Genomic DNA, 19,446 nt, shown 5'->3' on the forward strand with positions numbered 1-19,446 from the left:
TTGTTGCTATTGCTGACAGTTACACCACATCCTATTTCGATGCAGTTGTTCGTTTGATGGCATCAGAACAATCTGAATCTCATATCTGGGAATATACTGCTACTATGTCTGGCATCTCTGGAACTGCTACCTATCCTTTTGATATGTACTATGGTAATAGTATTTACTATACTTCTTGCGCTGATAATACATTGACTCTCGTATTTGATAACAATCGTCGTGAATGGATCAGTTCTGTTCAGATTCAGAACTATTACTCAACAACATATAGTAGTCAGAAGGCAACTCAATTCAATCTGTATGGTCGTAACTTGGGAACAGATGAGTGGACACTTCTGAAGGAAGTCACTGGTCTCACTTATTCTACTGTGGGTCAAAAGCGAAGGGTCTATTTCACTAACAATACTCCTTACAATCAATTCAAGTTTGAGAACTTTGGTACTGGTGATTCCTCTTCTTGTTCTTGGAGAATTCAGACTCTGGATCTGTTTGCTGATAATGTGTTGGTTGATATTCCTAACTTCACCTATGATTCTTCAATCACCGTATACAAGGATATTGAAATGGCTGAAGTGATTCCTGAGAATAGTGATGGTTATTTCGATTTCCAAGTTTCTCCTTCTCTTCCTACTGGTATTGTTATCGATCCTTATTCTGGTTGGATTTCAGGTACTGCCACTGCTGAGAGTGCTGCTCAAACCTACACCATCACTGCTACTAAGATTAGTGGAGGAGATGTGACTGCCACTATCTCTCTCTCAGTTTCAATATGTACTGGAGGCCAAGGATTGATGACTGTTCGTATCAGAGCTGACACCTATCCCACTGAGAATTCATGGAAACTGTATGAAGGAAGAGGAACCTCAGGAACTGTTCTTCAATCAGTTTCTGAATTCCCAGTTGAAGAGACCTACTACTATGTTGATTTCTGTTTGAATGATGGAATCTACACATTTGAAGGATCTGATTCATATGGAGATGGATGGCAGACAGGAACTGGTTACACTCTGACTGTTGATTTGGGAGAGATGGAGTTGGATATCATGGAAATGAATAGTGGAACGAAACCGATCTATGTATCAACTGTGTTTTCAACATATTTCCCTTTCCAGATTGAATACACAGAATGGAAGGTGATACAGAGTGATGTGTCAAGTGATTGGAATACTGTCAGTTTCGATGATTCCACTTGGAACACATACAAGGCTGTTGATATTCCTTCNACTTCTTCAATCACAACATATATCCGAAAGAGTTTCACAATGAGTGGAGTGAATGATTACCAAGTGTTGAATGTTCGAGTGAAGTATTCTGGAGGAGTGGCTGCTTATCTGAATGGAAATCTGGTTGCTCGATTCAATCTTGAAGAGGACTTTGATTCTCGTAGTCTATCGATCACAATTCACGATCCTACTGTGTTTTCGAAGTTCCATGTGATTCTGGCAACAGCTGGAATTCAGGAGGGTAACAATGTATTCAGTTTCGAGATTCATCGTCCGATTGTTGGTACTACTGCTGATCCTGTTGTGTTTGATGCTACTGGAGTATTTGGAGTTGAAGACTGTTCTACTGTTGTTGACTCTTATTCTTCTCTCACTTCGACAGAACCTACTACTGGTTCAATTCCAAGTCTCATGGATCTGGATCCCTACACAACTTGTGAACTTCCTAATAAGATTGGAACCTATCTGGAATGGAGTGTTGAGAATCTGGAAGGAAGCAAATGGAACTCATTCAACATCGTTGGAGGATCCACTGTCTCCAGGTTGGGTTTCTCCATTACAGCCATGTCTCATTCAAGTCAAGAGGAATCCATAGTGATTCTGGATATCACTGGTCTGAAGGTGAATTCTCGAACAAAGCCTCAGATCTCTGTTCCTGTTGCTCTGGCTGGATTCCGGAGATATCGATGGGAAGTCACTGCTACTGGTTCTACCAACAATGCGATTGGTTCTGTTCATATGGCCTACTGTAAGGCTTCAGGAGCTGTGTGTCCTGCTATTGGCAACTATCCTTCAGTGGCTGAAGGCCAGATCTCTCCATCGTATTGTCCTGAGGGTTACAGAGGTTATTCATATCGTGAGTGTTCTGGAGGTGTGTTGGGTGAAGTGAAAACAGATCATTGTGAACAGAAGCCTCCAGCCAATGCTCGTTACCAATACACACGATATGTGTTTGTGATGGGAACAGCCGTTTCAACAGATATCCCATCAGTGAAGAACACAGTAAAACGCTGGTATATTGACTCAGGAATATCTCTTCCTGCTGGTTTAAGTCTCGATGAGGTGACAGGTGCAATTGCTGGTGTTCCAGAGTCTGTTCAGGATTTGAAAACCTTCACTGTGTATGCTGAGAATGAATCAGGAGCCGTTGCTGCTACTGTCAGTATTCAGGTGCGGAAAGGACAGTGTAAGGCTGAAGGAGTATTCCCTCTTACATATGTGGATGAAACAGCTGTGTATGAGTGTGCATCTCAGGGTAGTTATGTTGGTACGCAGAAGCGTACTTGTGTGTTGGGAGCTGAAGATGGAGAATGGCAGAAGGCTTCTGGAGTGTGTATTCCAATAATAGGCATAATAATAGTTGTAATCCTTGTGATTGTGATTATTGTGATAATTGTGTTCATTTTAGTTCGTGTTGGAAAGAAGACAAGAATAAGAGGGGGAGTGAAAGGAAAGAAGAATCAGGTATCAACAATGAGTACTTCTACAATAATAACAAAAGAAGTACGGATTTGAGTTCTTTTTATTGGTTTGTTATTTAAACAATTTTAACAACAGTTTCATCATGCATGAAGATACTTCACAAAGTCTTCAATTAGATATCTCACTTTGTCAACAAACAATTGTATACTTTAATATTGTACTTTTGAAGCCAAACAATATCAGGAATATTCCACAACACATTCATTACTTGAAATACGTCAACAGTGAAATTACTGTTACGATTGTAACGTATTCGACACATTGATGACTCTGGATTCATTTTACAATCCTCATCATTTGGAGTACTCATAAATACTGACTTATATGACAAGTCCATATTTTCACACAATTTCTGATATGTTCCATATGACCAAAAAGGTGGGAATAACTCCACAACATAACTTCGAGGTAACAGATAGATCACATTCACCAAGCTGGTTGCATGGGCTCCAACAACAATATCAGCTTGGGAGAACAAACGAACTTGATCTACAGGACTCAGTTTCTCCAATTCAGCAGATGCGAATGAGATACCTGAGAGAGATGGTAACTCTGAGAACAACTCAGAGTAATTCACAATACGATGTGTATTTCGACGCTTGACAAAAATACCCGACAATTTGTCACTGACCGTTTTTGGCCGAATAATGATCTTCGCTACGTGATAGGCACTTGCACGAAACAAGTCTGCAGCCAATACTTCATCAAAAAGTTGTCCTGACTTTCCACTATTCCACGATCGCATGAATGTAACATGATCACACAAACTCTCAGATTGGTTGAAAGAAGTGATTAGTTTCGGTCGGCGTTTTATTGGAAACGCTTCGAATAGAATTCGTTGAACGAAACTCATCCATGATGAATTGGAGAGTTTAGGAGTTCCATATAACAGAACTGTTTTAATCTACCATAAATTCAATCAAATATGGCTACTTGAGGATACTCCTCTGGATGAAGGAGAATCTGGAACAATGAGGAAATACCCTCCAAGAAGTGGTAACTATTTCTATACTTACGCGAATGAAGAATTGCTAAACCTAAAGATGGTTGAATTAACAGAGATGAATCCAAGCGATGAGATTTCACTTGAATCTTAGAATCTACTAAGAACAATGAATAAATTCATACAACCAAAATCAGAAGAAGAAAGAAATGCTTCTGTTTGTTCCTGAAGAATAGGATTCTCCTCATGAAGAGTGATTGAACTAACCATAGAGTCAATACAAGCATTTGTGACAATCACATGATCTTTGAAAATTTTAGTCCCTGAGAAACCCATAAAACTATTCATTAACAACAATGAACAGCAGTACGATTCCTCCCAGGCATTTAATGATCTACCGCTAATATAAGGATACGTTGAAAGTTTGTTTTGAATTGTCACAAAGTCATGGTACCAAGTGTTACTTAAAAAGTTGATTCGCATACGTTTTCGGTCCAGACTATTATTGCTATTACGCATAATTTCTCTTAGATTAATTACCAGCACATCAAGTACAATGGAACAATCGTCTCCATATTCATAGATGGTTTTATACTATTGTTTCTAGGAACGGAAGTGTTGATCAAAGAAACAGTTGACTCCTCTCTACACCATCAACAGTTTATCTGTCGAATACAATAGACTTGTAACAGGAATTTCCGGAAAGCGGTGTAAGAAGATAGAAAAAACAATATTGTAACAACAGACGAGGAGAGCTATTACCACTGTAAATACGAGCCGATCCCGATGTTGTAGCACCATGAGTACAAATCAACAAGAAAGATCGAGCTGTAGTTTCGCTTCTTACTCAAAATGGCAGATTGGGTCTCTTCGGCAAGGTGTCGCAAAGTAGAGAAACAAACAGAACAATGCACAACTACCGTACAATCATACAACTCCTTCACTTTTCTACATTGTTTCTTCACACCGATACTCCAACTCTGCTTCTCAACAGTATCCAACATCGAACGAAACAAACTCGCATTCAGTCCTTTCAAAAGTTTCTGCAGGAATCCATCGTCACAAAATAATCGTAAGACCCTCTCTGCTACCAACATGTTCTCACTCTCAACACAAGCACATAATCTCTTCCGAATCGGTTCACAAATCGTATTCAACACTGCTTCATCATCTACCAACAGAATACACTTCTCTAACAACATCACAAAAGCAATCTCCTTATTCAAATTCCCACGTGGCCAATAACGTAATATCGTAGATACAATGGGAACTGCAAAAGAAGGGTCTTTTTCAATATAATGTCTGAAACATTTCTCACAATTCAAATACAAACACTCTATCCGAGGTCGTTTGATTAGCGTTAAAAGATACTTAGTGAGAAATATTCTATGTTCTTCTCGAATGGGTACTGACATCCCTTTCAGAATCAGAGCGTAGAATCCTAAGGCCTCTCCTACACCTTCTTCCCAGCCTTCACCTTGCAAATACTCCTGAAGACATAGCTGAATGCCAGATTTGACTGATTCCCGACAGTCTGGTAGGGAGGCGTAAAGACGGTACAAGACCTGGGTAATCTGCTTCTGCTCACGTACGTCATGAGAATGATAGTTGTGAGCCAGGCGGGCAAGGAAGGCGCGAGTGAGATGTGGTGTTGACAGACGAGGCTGCATCTGAAGTAACATTGCCAACAGAGAATAGGCAGACTGTAGTAGGTACCATGAAGGATCCAGATAAGGGAGAGGAGAATCATCATCACCATACTGGATCTGAGTATGAGAGAGAAGAGAAGGAAATACAGGAGGAGATGGAAGAGGACGGAAGAGAAGGAAAGAGATACAACGGAAACAATCATCAATCCCTCGTTCCTGCGCAAATACAGATCTACTTCAAATATGGAAATAATCCTTACAAACTCATATTACAAGCAGCGATAATTTCATCCATAAGTTCCTTCTGTCTCGCTTCTTCTTCAGAGGGAAATAAACATGAACTCTCATCCAGCTTCACACAACACTGACGTAACTTTCTCCACAAAAGTGATAGTTGTTGATAAGTAGGAACCTCTAAAGATGAGAAAAAAGCAAAATCTTCACCATCAAGTCTAGGAAGAGGAATAAACGATGTTTCGTGATCAGGATCTCCTTTTGTATAGACTGAAACTAGAATAAGATCCCAAACAAATGTGTACAAGGAATCGAGTCACTGAGTGAAAAGCGCTGGAGAAGAGAATAGAACTCCTTACGCGATGAGTCTTCATCAAAATACAATTCACATTCCTTGGAGGAGTACTACATTACACACTACAACAAGAGGTACCAGAAAGAGAAGTCCCCATTTCTTCTTTCGCCGAGAGTCCAGCAATCGGATGGTTGTTCCCTATGGATTCAGATGCATTCCCCAATCTTACCTCCAAAGAAAAAGAGAAACGGAGAGGAAATTCATCTAAACAACTTGAAATCGTAACGACAGATTCCTTCAGTTCCTACAGACCATGAGAATCGTCACCTCCTTGCCAAAAGAATGATCAGAAATTACATACACATTGACACTGAAACAGAATTTTCCGACTGGTATCTCGGTAATATGCAACTACATCAACGCGCTTGTCCAATAACGAAGTCCCAATCACAACGGTATTCACCATCTCTGGAATCAAATTATGGACAATAACAATGGAGGAAGAGGAATAATGACAAGTTGAAACGTGGAATGACACTGTTCAAGTCGAAATAATCATATCATGAATACTAGAAAGCGAATGAAACTATTCTCTTGAACAAACAGAGCATCAGCACTTTAAGACATAATTCTCACTAATCCGTTTCGCTTCATCTCGTTCTCCTCGCTGTAACAAGACATAAATACACAAACGAGCATTCTTCAATGAGGTATTAAACAACATCAATAGCTTCGAATACTGTTTGGCAATATCCAGATCTGGCTTCCACGTATATAACTATCAATCAATCCAACATAGCAACTCAACCAGAGTCAAATTGTATATGAGTGTTTCCATGAATGGAAATTGGTTCTTCTGAATGCATTGTTCAACAGATTCTTGATTTGATTCCAATTGACTAAAATCACGACAAATTTGTACAATTTGTGGAGCATAGAAATCAGGATGTGAAATGGGATCCAAGGTGCTAATGGCTTCCTACGACTCATTTCACCAACTTTTTCCAACTTCAATCTCATTCAGATGAGTTAATGCCTCTGCTCGATACAGAGCAGCAACTGATTCCAGAGATCCAACCGCCATGTCAGCATCATCAAAACCAGCGCTTCTGAGAGAAGTGAAATGAGACTGGCATTGCTCGCACAGAGCTACACAGTCCTGATATCTCCATCTCTCTGGGTGATGTCAATCTCACATACCTACCAAGAGCGATCAAAGCTCTCCGTAAGAGACAGTAAACAGCAAGTGTGTGTTGAGAGTCAGCTCGAGAGTGAAGGATACGACTGGCTCGAGCAAAGAGAGCGTCGGCAGTTCTTGGCATCAGACAACGAGTCAGATAACCTACGTAAGCGAAACAGAGAGTTGAGCTGGAGTGGATTCGGAAGGAGGAAACATGGCTACTCCACCATGGAAGAGAACGAATGGATTTGAATGGAGCTGTCCACTTGTACTGACAGAAACAGAAGGAGACAAGCGAGACTCTTCAAGATACTTCTGGTGATATACTTCGCCATATCGGAATAAAAGAGAAGCATTCTCAGGAAGGTATTGAAGAGCTTGACCAAAATAGTGAATAGATTTGTCATATTTCCGTAAACAAGAATAAACCATTCCAATATTCCGAAGAATCAGTCCAAGTGTAACTGTATCCGATTTCTTCTCTTGAGCATTCTACAGAATGAAATAAAGGAATATCATACCTCATAAGCTAAGAATAGATAATGAAGAGCTAATGTCTCCATATGGCTAGCAAAATATATTGAAGCCATCATACTGAAATAGAAATAATCCTTTTCAGGTGTCCAATGATGTTCCAAATTTGAGCGGTAATCATTATGAGTGAGAGATTTGTCTTCTTCATCTTCTTCGTAGATCTGAGTCAATAAACTCAGAATCTTCAAGCAGTTTCCTCGACGATACTCCAAACGTGTTTTCAATAACGGAGGGAGATAACCATCATAACTGGTCATACATTCATAATTATCAAGAACTGTAGTATCCACTTCCTCTGCTTCTTCAGCTGAAGAAAACAACAAGTAGAAATCTGAAGACGCCTTCACTTCCTTTTTCACACCTTTCACACTTCCCTGTTCCAGGAAATACAAACTGCGATAAACATGATACCGGAAATGGAGACGATTCTTTACACTATCAGGATAAGACTCCCTAAAATGATATCGATTTGGAAATAACGTACTTGGAAAGAATAGATTCGATTTGGGAGAACAGAGGAAAACATCGCTCATGCAACCACTAATCCATGAAGTTAGAGAACAGCTCTCACCTCTTTCGATAGTCCGTTCTTTCGATACAATGAAAAGGTAATCTCCGTGTTGAGAAAGTACGCACGCAGCAAAACTGAATTGTCAGCAGTTTTTTGTTGATTATAGATTTTTTTGAGAAGAGAAATGGCGTCATCATATTTTTCTTGCTGCATTCGGATAACAGCCTAACCTTAATGCCTTCTCTCGATTCTTACCATGTTGTATAGCAATATCGCTCCCACTACTGTGGGATCCTACTACATCATCACCATTCCACAACAAGATACTTTCACTTTTGAGTATTGATTTGACAAAGCTGCATAGAGAGAATCATAGTCAGTAGAATTGGAATCCAAAAATGCTGCAACTGCTTGATTACTCAAGATACTCACGCTCTCGGATTCTTCCTACAATCATCAAAGACAACACCGTCCATACGAACTGTTCATTCAGAACTCTCAAACAACTCTTGTAATCATGTTTCCTAAAATGGGAATATGCATCGTTGACTCCCTTGCGCATCCTTCCACAGATTGTCCTGATTGGAGTTGTATTTATTGTAAAAGAATCAATGAATAGATTTTTGGTATTCTAAAATTCCTATCGATTTTAACACTGATTGTTGGGTACCACATTTCGTCTAGCGAATAAGTCGCAATAGGATAAACTCGTCATCACGCTTGGGTGAAGGGATGTTTTCGCGTATTTTGTGTCAGAAAGTATATTTTGCAACTAAAGGAGTCGTAGGAATTGCATCTCCTCAAGTTGCTGTTGTTTGTCGTGGATACCGAAACAGAGTGCTTCATCGATCGGCCGATGATCCTATTGGAGCAGGTGAAGCGGTTACCATGAGTCCCTCCGAGTTAGGTGGAGATGAACATATGGAGAGTGAGTCCACACCACTTGCAGGTTCCGAGGGACTAGAAAGTGAAGAACCTATGGCTGCTGTTGCTGATTCACCAGAAGATGAGGTTGATGTATCGTCTCCTGAGAATTTGAGTGAAGAAGAGGTGGCTGCATTGGAGAGGGAAACAGATCGTGTATTTCGTTTGGATGATAGTGAAGACGACTCGTCTTCTCGTATGAGGGCAGAGAGGGTAACAAAGAGGAACTTTGAAGATGAATTTTTCAGACTTTCAGATGCAATGAATCGCAAGACGACTGAGAATAATGGAACTGCTGCATCTTTGCTAGGTGATCAGGCAGTGAATGAACCTGTGACATTTGTGGAAGGAGAGGATGTTAAGACCTTCTTCGACAAGATCCTGTCTTTGGACGAGAATGAAATAACGACAGAAGATGAAAAGAAGCGTTTATCGATTGTTCGGGAGGAACAGAAAGAGGAAGCCAAGGAAGTGAAGCGAAATACATGGTTCAACTTCATGCCGGCGAAGGAACGTCCAGAGGGCTTCATGGATTCGTATACACCAGATCAGATCTATAGTTCTCTTGAGTTTGATCTGTTATCTCGAAATGTGATGGATGTGTACAAATATGAGAAGGATGATATGTTATTGACGGAGGTGAGTCTTCTGATTGTCTTTTAAGTGTAGGAGATTCTTATGCATGCGAAGATCCCTGAACCTGTCAAGGCGCCGAAGATTCCTTTGTATCCTCAGTTTGAGGAGTATGCCAAGTGGGTGACCTTTGCAGTGAACCGAAATGGAGACTATTCACAAGAAGATAAGCAGCGTGTTGTAGATATTCTGCAACGATTAGGTTCTTTGGATGCGGAGATTGATGAATCACCAAAGGGTACCTTTAAGGTGAAGAAGTACATGTGAATTGTGGGTTTAGTGGTGTGTTTGTTCTTGTCGCTGTTGGACCCAAACTCACTAACAGACTTTGTTTCCCCTTCATAACACTTCCATTCAATAACTTCTCTCTGCACAAACACATTACATCTGAAATGTTTTACCCTTCTCTTTCCTTGTACTGAATGAATTCCCAAAGGCTTTCATATATGGCTTTTCCTCAACCACTTCCGAATATGTAAATGTCGAAGTACGCTGATTATATATAATTGATTCGATAGCTGATACATCTTGTGGAGGAAGATGTGTCAGTGATTCAAGTGATTTCTGCAATGTTTTGTATGCATTCTAACCATCATATCGTTCACCTACACCCACTTCCAATGGCTTCGTCAAACCATCAGGATAACACACATTATCCTTATATTTTTCCATTTCGCTCACATCTTCAAATATAACTGTATATTGTATCATAATATCAATCCTACTTATCATTTGACCAACATCATTGGTTTTGAAATATTGCTCCGAATCCAAAGTTTTATACGTTTCTACATGGCGTGGTAAGTCGAATAGCATTCCCTGATAAGTTGACGAACCCAGAGTCAACTGACATAACCGCGCTTTATCTTCAAATCGAGTCGGAAGGATCTTCAGGCTCGTAGGATCACCTTTTTGGATCTACAATGAAAACCATTTCATATCGTGACATGTTCATTAAACTTGGGAACTAAAGAGGGGACTACGCGCAAAACGGTCGCTACTTCAATCTCCTCAAACATCTATCAAACAAGATCCCTAGATTATCAAGAAACGAAGGAGAATCACAGTAGATATAGACTTTGATAACCAAGAGAATCACTGAACATTCAGTAGAAGAAACAATCTATATTTACCAAAGAAGTCAGCAACTTTATCCTCTGCCTCGTAGCAAAAGCTCTAGAGCAACTGTTTTCAGGAATTATTTGATCGTAGTGTGGTTGTCAGCATTGGTGACCTTATAGTCCCTGAGAACATCCTAATTCTGCTAGGTGTCTGATTTCTATGTTATTGATGAAATACATGGACTCATTCAAGACTCATTTAGCGAAAGTGGACGAGATTAGTGGAAGTGATCTGACGACGGTAATATCCTGCGTATTTGAGCAGTTAGCTGTCAAAAACGATGTTAAAGGATTCTATAGGATTCCTTCTGTTTTCGATTGTCACGAGATCCCACGAATCTCACTTGTTGATTATTTGAACAGGTATGGTGTTTTGGTGTCCATTGATTGTAGAATTCGTACTCGAACTGTGTGTAGTAATGCTTCGTTGGTTTTGGCAAGCATTTATATTGACCGCTTCATTCGTTGCACTCCAGTCCTTGTTGATTCGCTGAATGTGCATAGACTCCTCTTAACGAGCATCATGATTGCCTCCAAGTTTATTGATGATTCGTTTTGTAGTAATGAATTCTATGCAGAGATTGGTTACGTTTCCTTATTGGGCCTCAATGCTATGGAAGCTAGTTTCTTGATGGCCATTTCTTTCTCTCTCTATGTGCCCAATGCAGTGTATTCAACGTATTCTGAAGGATTTCTCAATCATTTATTTAACCTCATGTGTTCTAATTCGTATTTGTGCTGGAATGAACAGTCTTTGTACTCTAATTCGCAACTTGCTGTGTATTCACCGATTTCGATGGATGAAGATGGTTATAGAATGGGAGGGGTGTCAATTGCTGCCAACAAATTAGGTGTAGTTGTTCCTGTGGTCTCACCTATGAAACCTATCATTAAGAAATATGTGTGGAATACTCATATGTAATATGTTTGTTTAAGAGTAATGGTAGATGTCTTAATGTCTTCAACCAAACACATAACCCATTTCCGTCTATTAATCCTTTCACTACTGTCTTCAGAACACCCAGAAACTCCTCCATCTCCTTCTCATTTGCCAAACTTACTAAAGGAATACACTGCTCTAATTCTTTCCGTAGTGCCTCTCCTTGTAGCTCCATTACACTCTTTGTGATTCGCAGGACACTTCCACTGTTGACCTTTATTGGTGAAGCATTCTTCTCTCGATCACAAATGCTCTTCTGGAGGGTATTCACCGCCTGCACCACTTGGAAGTACTCTCGGTTCCCTAATCGACCCCGCTTACCCTTCGATCGGGTCGATCGAACGTCTGTTGATGTAACTGAAGGCTCCAGGTCCTCATCTGCCAGATGACCGACTGAAGTACCATCTGTCACACTTGTGTTCTGGGAATACCCGAAGCCTGGAGGGAAGAGGGGATACTGCTGAGGAATCGCATAGGTTGGAGGCATCTAGTTATCACCCTACTCAAATGCTTAAACTGGATAGGAAGGAAGAGTGACCTCCATACGGAGACGCGCTCGCAGATTCTCGTTTTCTAAGAGAACTTTCTATGCATCACTTTGAATCCTCAAAACTACATCCAGAAGTGACGATTTGTGACGCAAAACATCTACTTCACTGAGTAAATCCAAATATTCGCTCGATTTTGTCACTCCCTCTTTGGCAGATTCAACCTGTTTTTCTAACTCTGCAATCCTTCGTTTGGACTCTCTCAACTCTTCACCTCGCTGCTCATATAATGCGATAAACTAAATATCACCAACAATCACAGATTCCACCTTTTCGAAGCCACCTTTCTCTCCATTTCCACCTAGTAATGTTTGGATCACTTGTTTCTGATCATGGATAATTTTCTGAAGCTGAACAGCTTGATCATCCAAATCAGATACAGGAGGCAAAGAAGGCGATTCATCGTTCACAGTCACTCCATATAGCTGGAGACGATCCTGAAGCAACTTTACCGTTAGTGCTTTGGCCTCATTCTGTTTCAGCAAGTCAGCAACCTCGGCTTCACGTTCCTGCAAGGCAATGCACGTTTTCCGATAGTCTTCACATACTTTGTTGTAGGTATCATAATCAACAACTCCCGAATTCGATCTATCATCTTCTATTTCATGCGAGGATTCCGTCTCATTCTCACTCTCACTTTCTGTGAGATCTTCTTCTGCCTGCGTTTTCATGTCCTTTAAAATATCACTGTAAACATCCCTCTACACAATTAATCCATACTGGAATGCAATTACATTTCTTCGAGATGAATGGGATCGTTGCCGCTTTGGAGTCTTGTTCGAAGTGGAATTGGAACCACTCGTATCTTCTGGTAATAAAAAAGGAAACAAGGATAGCAGGTAAACCCAAAGCTGTTTTCTTCTCTGAGAGAACCTACCATCGTTTAGAACAACTAAACTCGACAAAATGGCAGCGATACAAAGAACAGTTACAAGTATCCAGAATGACTACGTTTGAATCACCAACCACACTCTCTACATAATCTCCTCCTGCTTCTACTTCGGGTGAAGGTGAGATTATCATTACTTTGAGCGTCCTTCCGTCAAATGAGCAAGATTTGCAAGTGCACAATTTCACTCCGTTTCTATTGAGTCCTAACTCTATTTGTTTTCTTCTGGATTTCACGTTGTCGGTCACGAATATCTTCAGCTAATGCGATTCCGACTTTGGGTTTCCTTTGTACTCATCATGGTTGTTACTACATGTGTGTTTGTGATGTATTCACTCATATCGGAGAGTGAAAACCAGTTGAGTCATTTTAAACATATTATAGAGGATTCGTAGGTATGATAGAGAAACTGAACTGTAGTCCGGTCAAACAAATAGCAGTTGTTACGGATGATATCCAAACAAACATCAGTGAAAGGGAGAACGGTGCTCTTTCATCCTCAGTCTTACGTTTCTTTGCAAATGGATCCCTAGATACGTTTCAAACACGTATTAACTTTCGAAATCCTTCTTGGTATGACGAGTTTTTGGAGATTCAGTCTCATCTTTCGAATGTCAAAAGGATCAATGAAACTGAAATAAATGCATGGTGGTCAGGATTGAAGGGAATGTCAGACGCCCGACTGATGCAAGACTATGCGATTATCTCGAATGGTTGTTTCTCCAATCCCTATGGGTCAATCTTTCTTCACGAATCGGCTGTAGGAACCATTGAGAAGAGTGCCAAGGAGGTGACCAAAGGAAAGGACTTTTATTGTATCTACAGGAGGTACGAATGACCATTAGACAACCAAATTCATAGTAGGGCAAATCCTGTGGAGGAGAAGATGGTGTTACAAGATGAGAAGCACATTTTGTTGCTTCATCCCCGTCAATACTCCAACATCTTCCATATCTTAGAGGGCAGTACCATGATGCTCCGTCTAGCTATTCATCCTGAACTTTTTCCAAATGTGCGTAGTGATTGATTCATCTCCCCTAGATCACACATGTCTTGTTCATTCAAGAGCCTCGAGCAAATGATAACTCCTGGAGCCAAGTACTCAAGTCGCTCTATCTCGACATCTTCCCGCAACACTCGCGTCCTCAGTATGTCTCGAAACAACTCTCGATTAGTGATTTACCCATGGTTTGTGATCGTGCGTTGGTCGTTGCTAAGGCCTGGGAGGTTGAGGGAACTGGAGGTTTCATCGGAGAACCGTTAGCGGCCGATCTGTTGCGTGCTGTTGCTTATAAACGAATTCATTGGCAACCAACATTACAAACTCCTTCTCGCTTACGTGGAGGTCTCGTTTTAAGAAAAGGGAAACGGAAGATTCTGAATTATGGCGAAATCTGGAATACCCTGAATTCAACCTTTTATTCACAAGTACTTTTAAAGAATTGAGTGACATGTAGATGGAGTTACAACAGGTCGTATTGGAAAAGATGAATGGAGTGGATCAAATCTCCCTCTTTGCTTCACTAGATCTTATTATTGGTGCTCATGGTGCGGCAATGACGAATATCATTTTTATGATACCAAATTCTCTCATGTACGAATTGTTCCCTCCTCAGTGGAAGTTTGCTTGTTATTACCGTCTTTCCAAAAATTGTAACATTTTGTATGTAAAGGACACAGCAGAGGGTGAAATAGGCCGCGAATGTAGAAAGAGTCTAAACACGTTGGCCTGTCAGTATCGGGGTATTCGGGATCGTGACTTTACGATGAAGGTAGATGTAGTGGTAAAAACTGTTGAAAAGTCGCTTCAACGGGTTTTACAGATGAAATACAAAAAGTGATGTGTTTGTTTTACGAAACGATGATATGCCATTTAACGCCTGTGATGAGCGATTCCAAGGCGCACATTGATGAAAATGAAGGGAATGAGAAAAATCAAAGTAAAGAATGAGCAAAGATCTTGATTTGTAGAAGATTCGCGTCTAGCTGAATGGCTTGCCGATAATGGTCTGTTACGGAATTCTATTATCTTTGGAAATGATTTGTAGGTATTATGAATCGTTCAAGAGCAATTCAATCACATATGAATTGTTACCAGAATTGGATGATAAATACATTGATACATTGGGTATTTATGCTGTTGGAGATCGGATTCGGTTGGAAAAGGCTCTTCTTACATTGAAACCAGAGGTATGAAAGAGGGAATTGTTTCAATCAAAGAAAAAGCCGGAGATCGAACTGATAAGAAAACGATCTTTTGCAACAGATCCTTCTGCAAATGATACATCGGAATTGCGGAGTCGTTCTGTGTCATCTCAACACGCTAGGCATCCGTAGTGTTCTCTATGGATGGAACTAATATGTAGTTCCCGAAATCAGTTTACCTCCGATTATCAGTTTTCAACTCGTGCCTTCCAGAATGATACTCTGGTTGATGATGATATGGATTATTCGTATTCATATCGTTCAGATGGTGGTTTATTACTGAATCCTTACAATACAACAGGAACACTCCGTAATGCTCGCACCATTGGGAATTATCGTAGTTTTGATATCACCTTTTCGTGTGAATGATTGAGAGTACTTAAGGATAGTCCTCGAGAAGCAGCGGGAAATGAGATGACATACTCATCATCGGTCACAAGTCAAGGAGATTTGAATCGCATGATTGCTGCACATTCTTATGTTAGTGACGTATTAATTGGAGATACAGTGAAAGAGAATTCACATGAGAAACAAGTCCAGAAGGATTGGAGGGACAGTTTGTATCAACGTGTTGGTGTTCAGTTGTGTGTTTGAATTAGGCTCATCCAGAAGATGCAGAAGACTTACATGTGATATGTGATCTGTTGAGTCATGGTGTGGTGAAATTGGATGGTTTGAAGAATGTTCATGATGAGAAGGAGTGTATGAGTGAAATAGTACGTGTTTATGATCAATTGAAAGGGATTGAAAGTGGCATGACACATAACAGAGTATTCAGATGAATATGAGTGTGAGTGTAGATGTTAACTGAAGGACAAATCATGAGTAATAACGGTTTTTTGATTATTCAGGTATGTGGTGAATGTGATTGTGTTATTGTTTGAATCATCATTCAATTGTACATTTTCATTCTGTTGTTCTCTCATTTGGGGTCAATCATTCAATCATTCTCACACACTTATTCATCTCTCTACATCACATTCTCACTCAATCATTCATTCATCTCTCTCATTTACTATCATTCATTCTCTCACTCACATCACATCATATTCATCTCTCATACTCTGTAGACTGTTCATGACAGTCATAATGTGAACGATGTATCGTTCTACAAAGTGAATTCACCCCTTACAATCAATTCAGAACCAGTTAAGTACTCTCATATATTCTCTCTCGATCAGATACGTATTCCTCGTCACAGCGGATGGTACTCATGGAATCTGGAGCAGTAGTCTATTCTCTGTATTGGTCAAAGCGTCAACAGATCCTGATCTCTACAATGAGTTATATCTGGCTAATGATACTGAACACATCATTAGAGCTATTGCTCACGTTGCTGTGAAAATTCAAATCGTATAGTATGGAATTCGTTGATTATCAAGCCTAAACAACATCATTATACACGCAAAGAGAAACCATTTGGAGGACTTGTTCGAGATATTAGGAAACGAAGTAGTTTCTACGTATCTGACTTCAGTGATGGATATACAATAAATACCATCATCAAAACGTATGTGACACAAATCGGCTCTTTTTTAGTCTTGTCATTTTTACTTCCCAATTAGGTCCAGCTTTGATCTTTGGTGTGTTGTTAAGCAAGTATTCAAACCACAATATGGGTACCATTGAAACACTTCTGGGTTCTGCTATCACTTATATACTCTGGGGATTGATAGGTGGTCAACCTATGATTTTGATGGGACTCACCGGACCAATCGCCATCTTTGTTGGTGTCGTATACGATTGGGCCATGTTGATAATGATTGGTTGATTGAAGCATAGAAGATTGAAACTCCCATTTTTTGTATTGTATGAATGGACAGGGATTTGGACATCCCTCTTATTATTGTTAATCATTGCATTCAACAAGGCAATGATCGTAATAATATGGAATCTCTCTGATTGTAGTTCTCACCAATCACTTCATTTACGAAGAATGTGTTTTCTTCTCTCACTTCAGTTCTCTTCATTGTGGAAGTCTTCAAATACATTTCGAAGAATCTACTTACATCATCTTCAACCCTAGGAATATCTGAGACAAATCAAACTGAAGGTCTATTTAGTGTGGTTGTCATATGCATTACTGTTGTGGTCATGCAAATATTCAGAAACATCAAGAATACGTCAGATTCACTTACAGTTATCAATCATAGTACCTTCCTGGTTCAGTGGCTGCGAATTGGGATTCGATTGGGATCCCAACTTTTGACTGTTCTGGTGGTTACATTCATAATTCATAAAACCTTTCCTTCATTCTCATACACAACAATTTCTCTTCCAAACACTACAGTTTGCATGAATGTACTCACTAATTGATAGTCACTGGATCCTTCGTACATTGAGAGATCTTGGTTTGTCAATCCATTTCGTTATGAATCCGTTTTGGCTATAAATGATTGGTACACGTATCTTATCTGGTTTACAGACTTACATTCAGTCCATCTAATGAAACTGTCACAATGTGTCCTTATTCTTCTACTCCTCTTTCAGAAGGTTATTGTATCGTAATTCGTATAGTCTTTACTTCATTGATAGTTCCCTTGGTGGGCTATTCTAGGTAGTATCATTCCCGCGGTTTTCTTTACAATATCCAAATAATCCTTTATTCTGTCTTCTTAATGTCTGATTTTGGTTTATCTGGAGGATAATATCACTTCGGGACTCATTGAAAAGCCCGCCAACAATTTGAAAAAGGGCGGGCCATATGATTATCTGGATACATTAGCAACAGCCATACTGACATTGATTCTCTCTCTCTTCGGTTTACCATGGGTCTCTGCAATGTATATTCGTTCTGCTTATCATCTGCAGATATCCATTTTTTGAGACTATTTTTGGTTTCCATAATTTAAGGGATTATCTGTAATTGAAGATGTTTACAAACCCTACGGATCCTTTGAAGAACGATACATTCAAGTAACAGAAACACGAGTACCAGGAATTGTGATGGGCGTACTGTCTGTTTGTATTGGTTCAATCTAGGTTCTATTCCTTTTTATCATGTTCTTTAATAGCATTCTTCAAACTCTATCAGAAGCGTACAGTAATTATAATTCTTTTATAATTAGTATGGTGTATGGATTATTACTGTACATGGGAATTGATATGTTTGTTACGGAGGGTTTATTTCGAGGGATAAAATTGATATTCATTGATCGATCTCTATTTAATGAAGGACAACAAGGGGTTGTAAGTGATTGATAGATGACTGAGATGAAGATTTCTCTAACGAAGATCAACTTGTATACCATTGTTCAGCTGGTTTTACTGTGTTTGTTGTTGGCTTTAAAGGGTTCTGTGACGACTGCTATGCTGTTTCCTTTGGGTTTGCTAGCTTTGATTTATGTTCGTGTGTATTTGTTACCATGGTTGTTTACAAAGAAAGAATTGAATCAATTAGATCCCATTGTTTATCAGGATCATTCAGACTAGAATATGTGTTTGTTAGAAGTCAATTAGATCTTCAGTCTGTTTACTAATGAATGAACCTTGATGCAGATTGATTGATAGGCGAAGAAACAATCTATTGATAAGCTGATTGAACAATGACTTCTTGTGACTACTCCATATTGATTGATTATCAAAACAAACAAAAGAAACTCAATCTCGAGGCCAAAACAAATCACGAGAAGGATAAGAAGCAAATTCATTCCATCGATAAGAAGGAAGAGTCACAGAACAAACTCGCTCTCGCAACTCTTTCATATCAAACAATACATTCTTCTCTTCATTGGTACAACTGCAAGTACCTCGAGAATAATAGATTCGACTTCGATTCACAAATTCATTTGAACGACCATTCATCAACTCACATTCATCAGGAGAACCATGAATAAAACGAATAGGACCATTCACTACTACAGAACTACGATAACAATTAGATGAACCCATAAACACACCATCTTGATTCACACCATTCGAAGCAAAGAACCAATTGTTACTCAACCATTTGAAATTGAACAAACCTAATCGAGTGAACAACCAACGAATAGGAATCATTCCACCTTGATCATCACGTTGATGTATTAGTCGCATATACCGATAACAGGATTTCCAGAATTTGTGACTATTAGGAGAATTGCGAGAAAGAACAGCTCCACCTGAAATAAGTCCTGAAGGAAGTTCTCGATTTGAG

The 19,446-nt window shown here is 39.6% G+C and overlaps 11 protein-coding genes across 11 annotated transcripts; 6 read left to right on the plus strand and 5 right to left on the minus strand.

Annotated features, from left to right (window-relative positions):
- Positions 1 to 104: 104 nt before the first annotated feature.
- On the plus strand, positions 105 to 2,738 carry JH06_3384 (hypothetical protein; the record flags this gene model as incomplete). Its single annotated transcript, XM_014670961.1, has 1 exon — positions 105 to 2,738. One exon carries the CDS (start codon positions 105 to 107, stop codon positions 2,736 to 2,738), a length of 2,634 nt encoding a protein of 877 aa, XP_014526447.1.
- An 88-nt stretch (positions 2,739 to 2,826) lies between these two features.
- On the minus strand, positions 2,827 to 4,223 carry JH06_3385 (capsular polysaccharide biosynthesis protein; the record flags this gene model as incomplete). The annotated part of the gene is made up of 5 exons (XM_014670962.1): positions 2,827 to 3,609; positions 3,639 to 3,805; positions 3,834 to 3,988; positions 4,019 to 4,156; positions 4,189 to 4,223. The coding sequence occupies 5 exons, from the start codon at positions 4,221 to 4,223 to the stop codon at positions 2,827 to 2,829; spliced, it is 1,278 nt and encodes a 425-aa protein (XP_014526448.1).
- A 183-nt stretch (positions 4,224 to 4,406) lies between these two features.
- Positions 4,407 to 6,292, minus strand: JH06_3386 (serine/threonine protein phosphatase; the record flags this gene model as incomplete). The annotated part of the gene is made up of 7 exons (XM_014670963.1): positions 4,407 to 5,529; positions 5,558 to 5,711; positions 5,742 to 5,807; positions 5,837 to 5,936; positions 5,965 to 6,024; positions 6,056 to 6,130; positions 6,188 to 6,292. The coding sequence occupies 7 exons, from the start codon at positions 6,290 to 6,292 to the stop codon at positions 4,407 to 4,409; spliced, it is 1,683 nt and encodes a 560-aa protein (XP_014526449.1).
- A 525-nt stretch (positions 6,293 to 6,817) lies between these two features.
- On the minus strand, positions 6,818 to 7,797 carry JH06_3387 (hypothetical protein; the record flags this gene model as incomplete). The annotated part of the gene is made up of 4 exons (XM_014670964.1): positions 6,818 to 6,975; positions 7,031 to 7,140; positions 7,173 to 7,498; positions 7,528 to 7,797. The coding sequence occupies 4 exons, from the start codon at positions 7,795 to 7,797 to the stop codon at positions 6,818 to 6,820; spliced, it is 864 nt and encodes a 287-aa protein (XP_014526450.1).
- Positions 7,798 to 10,193: 2,396 nt separating this feature from the next.
- JH06_3388 (transcription initiation factor TFIID subunit) lies at positions 10,194 to 10,557 on the minus strand (the record flags this gene model as incomplete). The annotated part of the gene is made up of 3 exons (XM_014670965.1): positions 10,194 to 10,303; positions 10,334 to 10,496; positions 10,531 to 10,557. 3 exons carry the CDS (start codon positions 10,555 to 10,557, stop codon positions 10,194 to 10,196), a joined length of 300 nt encoding a protein of 99 aa, XP_014526451.1.
- A 350-nt stretch (positions 10,558 to 10,907) lies between these two features.
- JH06_3389 (cyclin like protein) lies at positions 10,908 to 11,651 on the plus strand (the record flags this gene model as incomplete). Its single annotated transcript, XM_014670966.1, has 2 exons — positions 10,908 to 11,092; positions 11,123 to 11,651. 2 exons carry the CDS (start codon positions 10,908 to 10,910, stop codon positions 11,649 to 11,651), a joined length of 714 nt encoding a protein of 237 aa, XP_014526452.1.
- On the minus strand, positions 11,620 to 12,888 carry JH06_3390 (hypothetical protein; the record flags this gene model as incomplete). The annotated part of the gene is given in 4 exon segments (XM_014670967.1): positions 11,620 to 12,156; positions 12,187 to 12,255; positions 12,286 to 12,456; positions 12,472 to 12,888. The coding sequence occupies 4 exon segments, from the start codon at positions 12,886 to 12,888 to the stop codon at positions 11,620 to 11,622; spliced, it is 1,194 nt and encodes a 397-aa protein (XP_014526453.1).
- Positions 12,889 to 13,773: 885 nt separating this feature from the next.
- On the plus strand, positions 13,774 to 14,947 carry JH06_3391 (hypothetical protein; the record flags this gene model as incomplete). Its single annotated transcript, XM_014670968.1, has 4 exons — positions 13,774 to 13,934; positions 13,968 to 14,118; positions 14,148 to 14,534; positions 14,564 to 14,947. The coding sequence occupies 4 exons, from the start codon at positions 13,774 to 13,776 to the stop codon at positions 14,945 to 14,947; spliced, it is 1,083 nt and encodes a 360-aa protein (XP_014526454.1).
- A 44-nt stretch (positions 14,948 to 14,991) lies between these two features.
- JH06_3392 (mitogen-activated protein kinase) lies at positions 14,992 to 16,195 on the plus strand (the record flags this gene model as incomplete). Its single annotated transcript, XM_014670969.1, has 8 exons — positions 14,992 to 15,046; positions 15,078 to 15,117; positions 15,155 to 15,296; positions 15,327 to 15,439; positions 15,473 to 15,670; positions 15,701 to 15,881; positions 15,911 to 16,081; positions 16,112 to 16,195. 8 exons carry the CDS (start codon positions 14,992 to 14,994, stop codon positions 16,193 to 16,195), a joined length of 984 nt encoding a protein of 327 aa, XP_014526455.1.
- Positions 16,196 to 17,405: 1,210 nt separating this feature from the next.
- On the plus strand, positions 17,406 to 18,137 carry JH06_3393 (hypothetical protein; the record flags this gene model as incomplete). The annotated part of the gene is given in 4 exon segments (XM_014670970.1): positions 17,406 to 17,612; positions 17,631 to 17,810; positions 17,869 to 17,931; positions 17,955 to 18,137. 4 exon segments carry the CDS (start codon positions 17,406 to 17,408, stop codon positions 18,135 to 18,137), a joined length of 633 nt encoding a protein of 210 aa, XP_014526456.1.
- A 174-nt stretch (positions 18,138 to 18,311) lies between these two features.
- JH06_3394 (sodium-driven chloride bicarbonate exchanger) lies at positions 18,312 to 18,743 on the plus strand (the record flags this gene model as incomplete). Its single annotated transcript, XM_014670971.1, has 3 exons — positions 18,312 to 18,349; positions 18,380 to 18,500; positions 18,531 to 18,743. The coding sequence occupies 3 exons, from the start codon at positions 18,312 to 18,314 to the stop codon at positions 18,741 to 18,743; spliced, it is 372 nt and encodes a 123-aa protein (XP_014526457.1).
- Positions 18,744 to 19,446: the final 703 nt, after the last annotated feature.

This window comes from Blastocystis sp. subtype 4, assembly GCF_000743755.1.
Source record: "Blastocystis sp. subtype 4 strain WR1 chromosome Unknown seqid_0209, whole genome shotgun sequence".
In the NCBI taxonomy this organism is placed as follows: Eukaryota; class Bigyra; order Opalinata; family Blastocystidae; genus Blastocystis; species Blastocystis sp. subtype 4.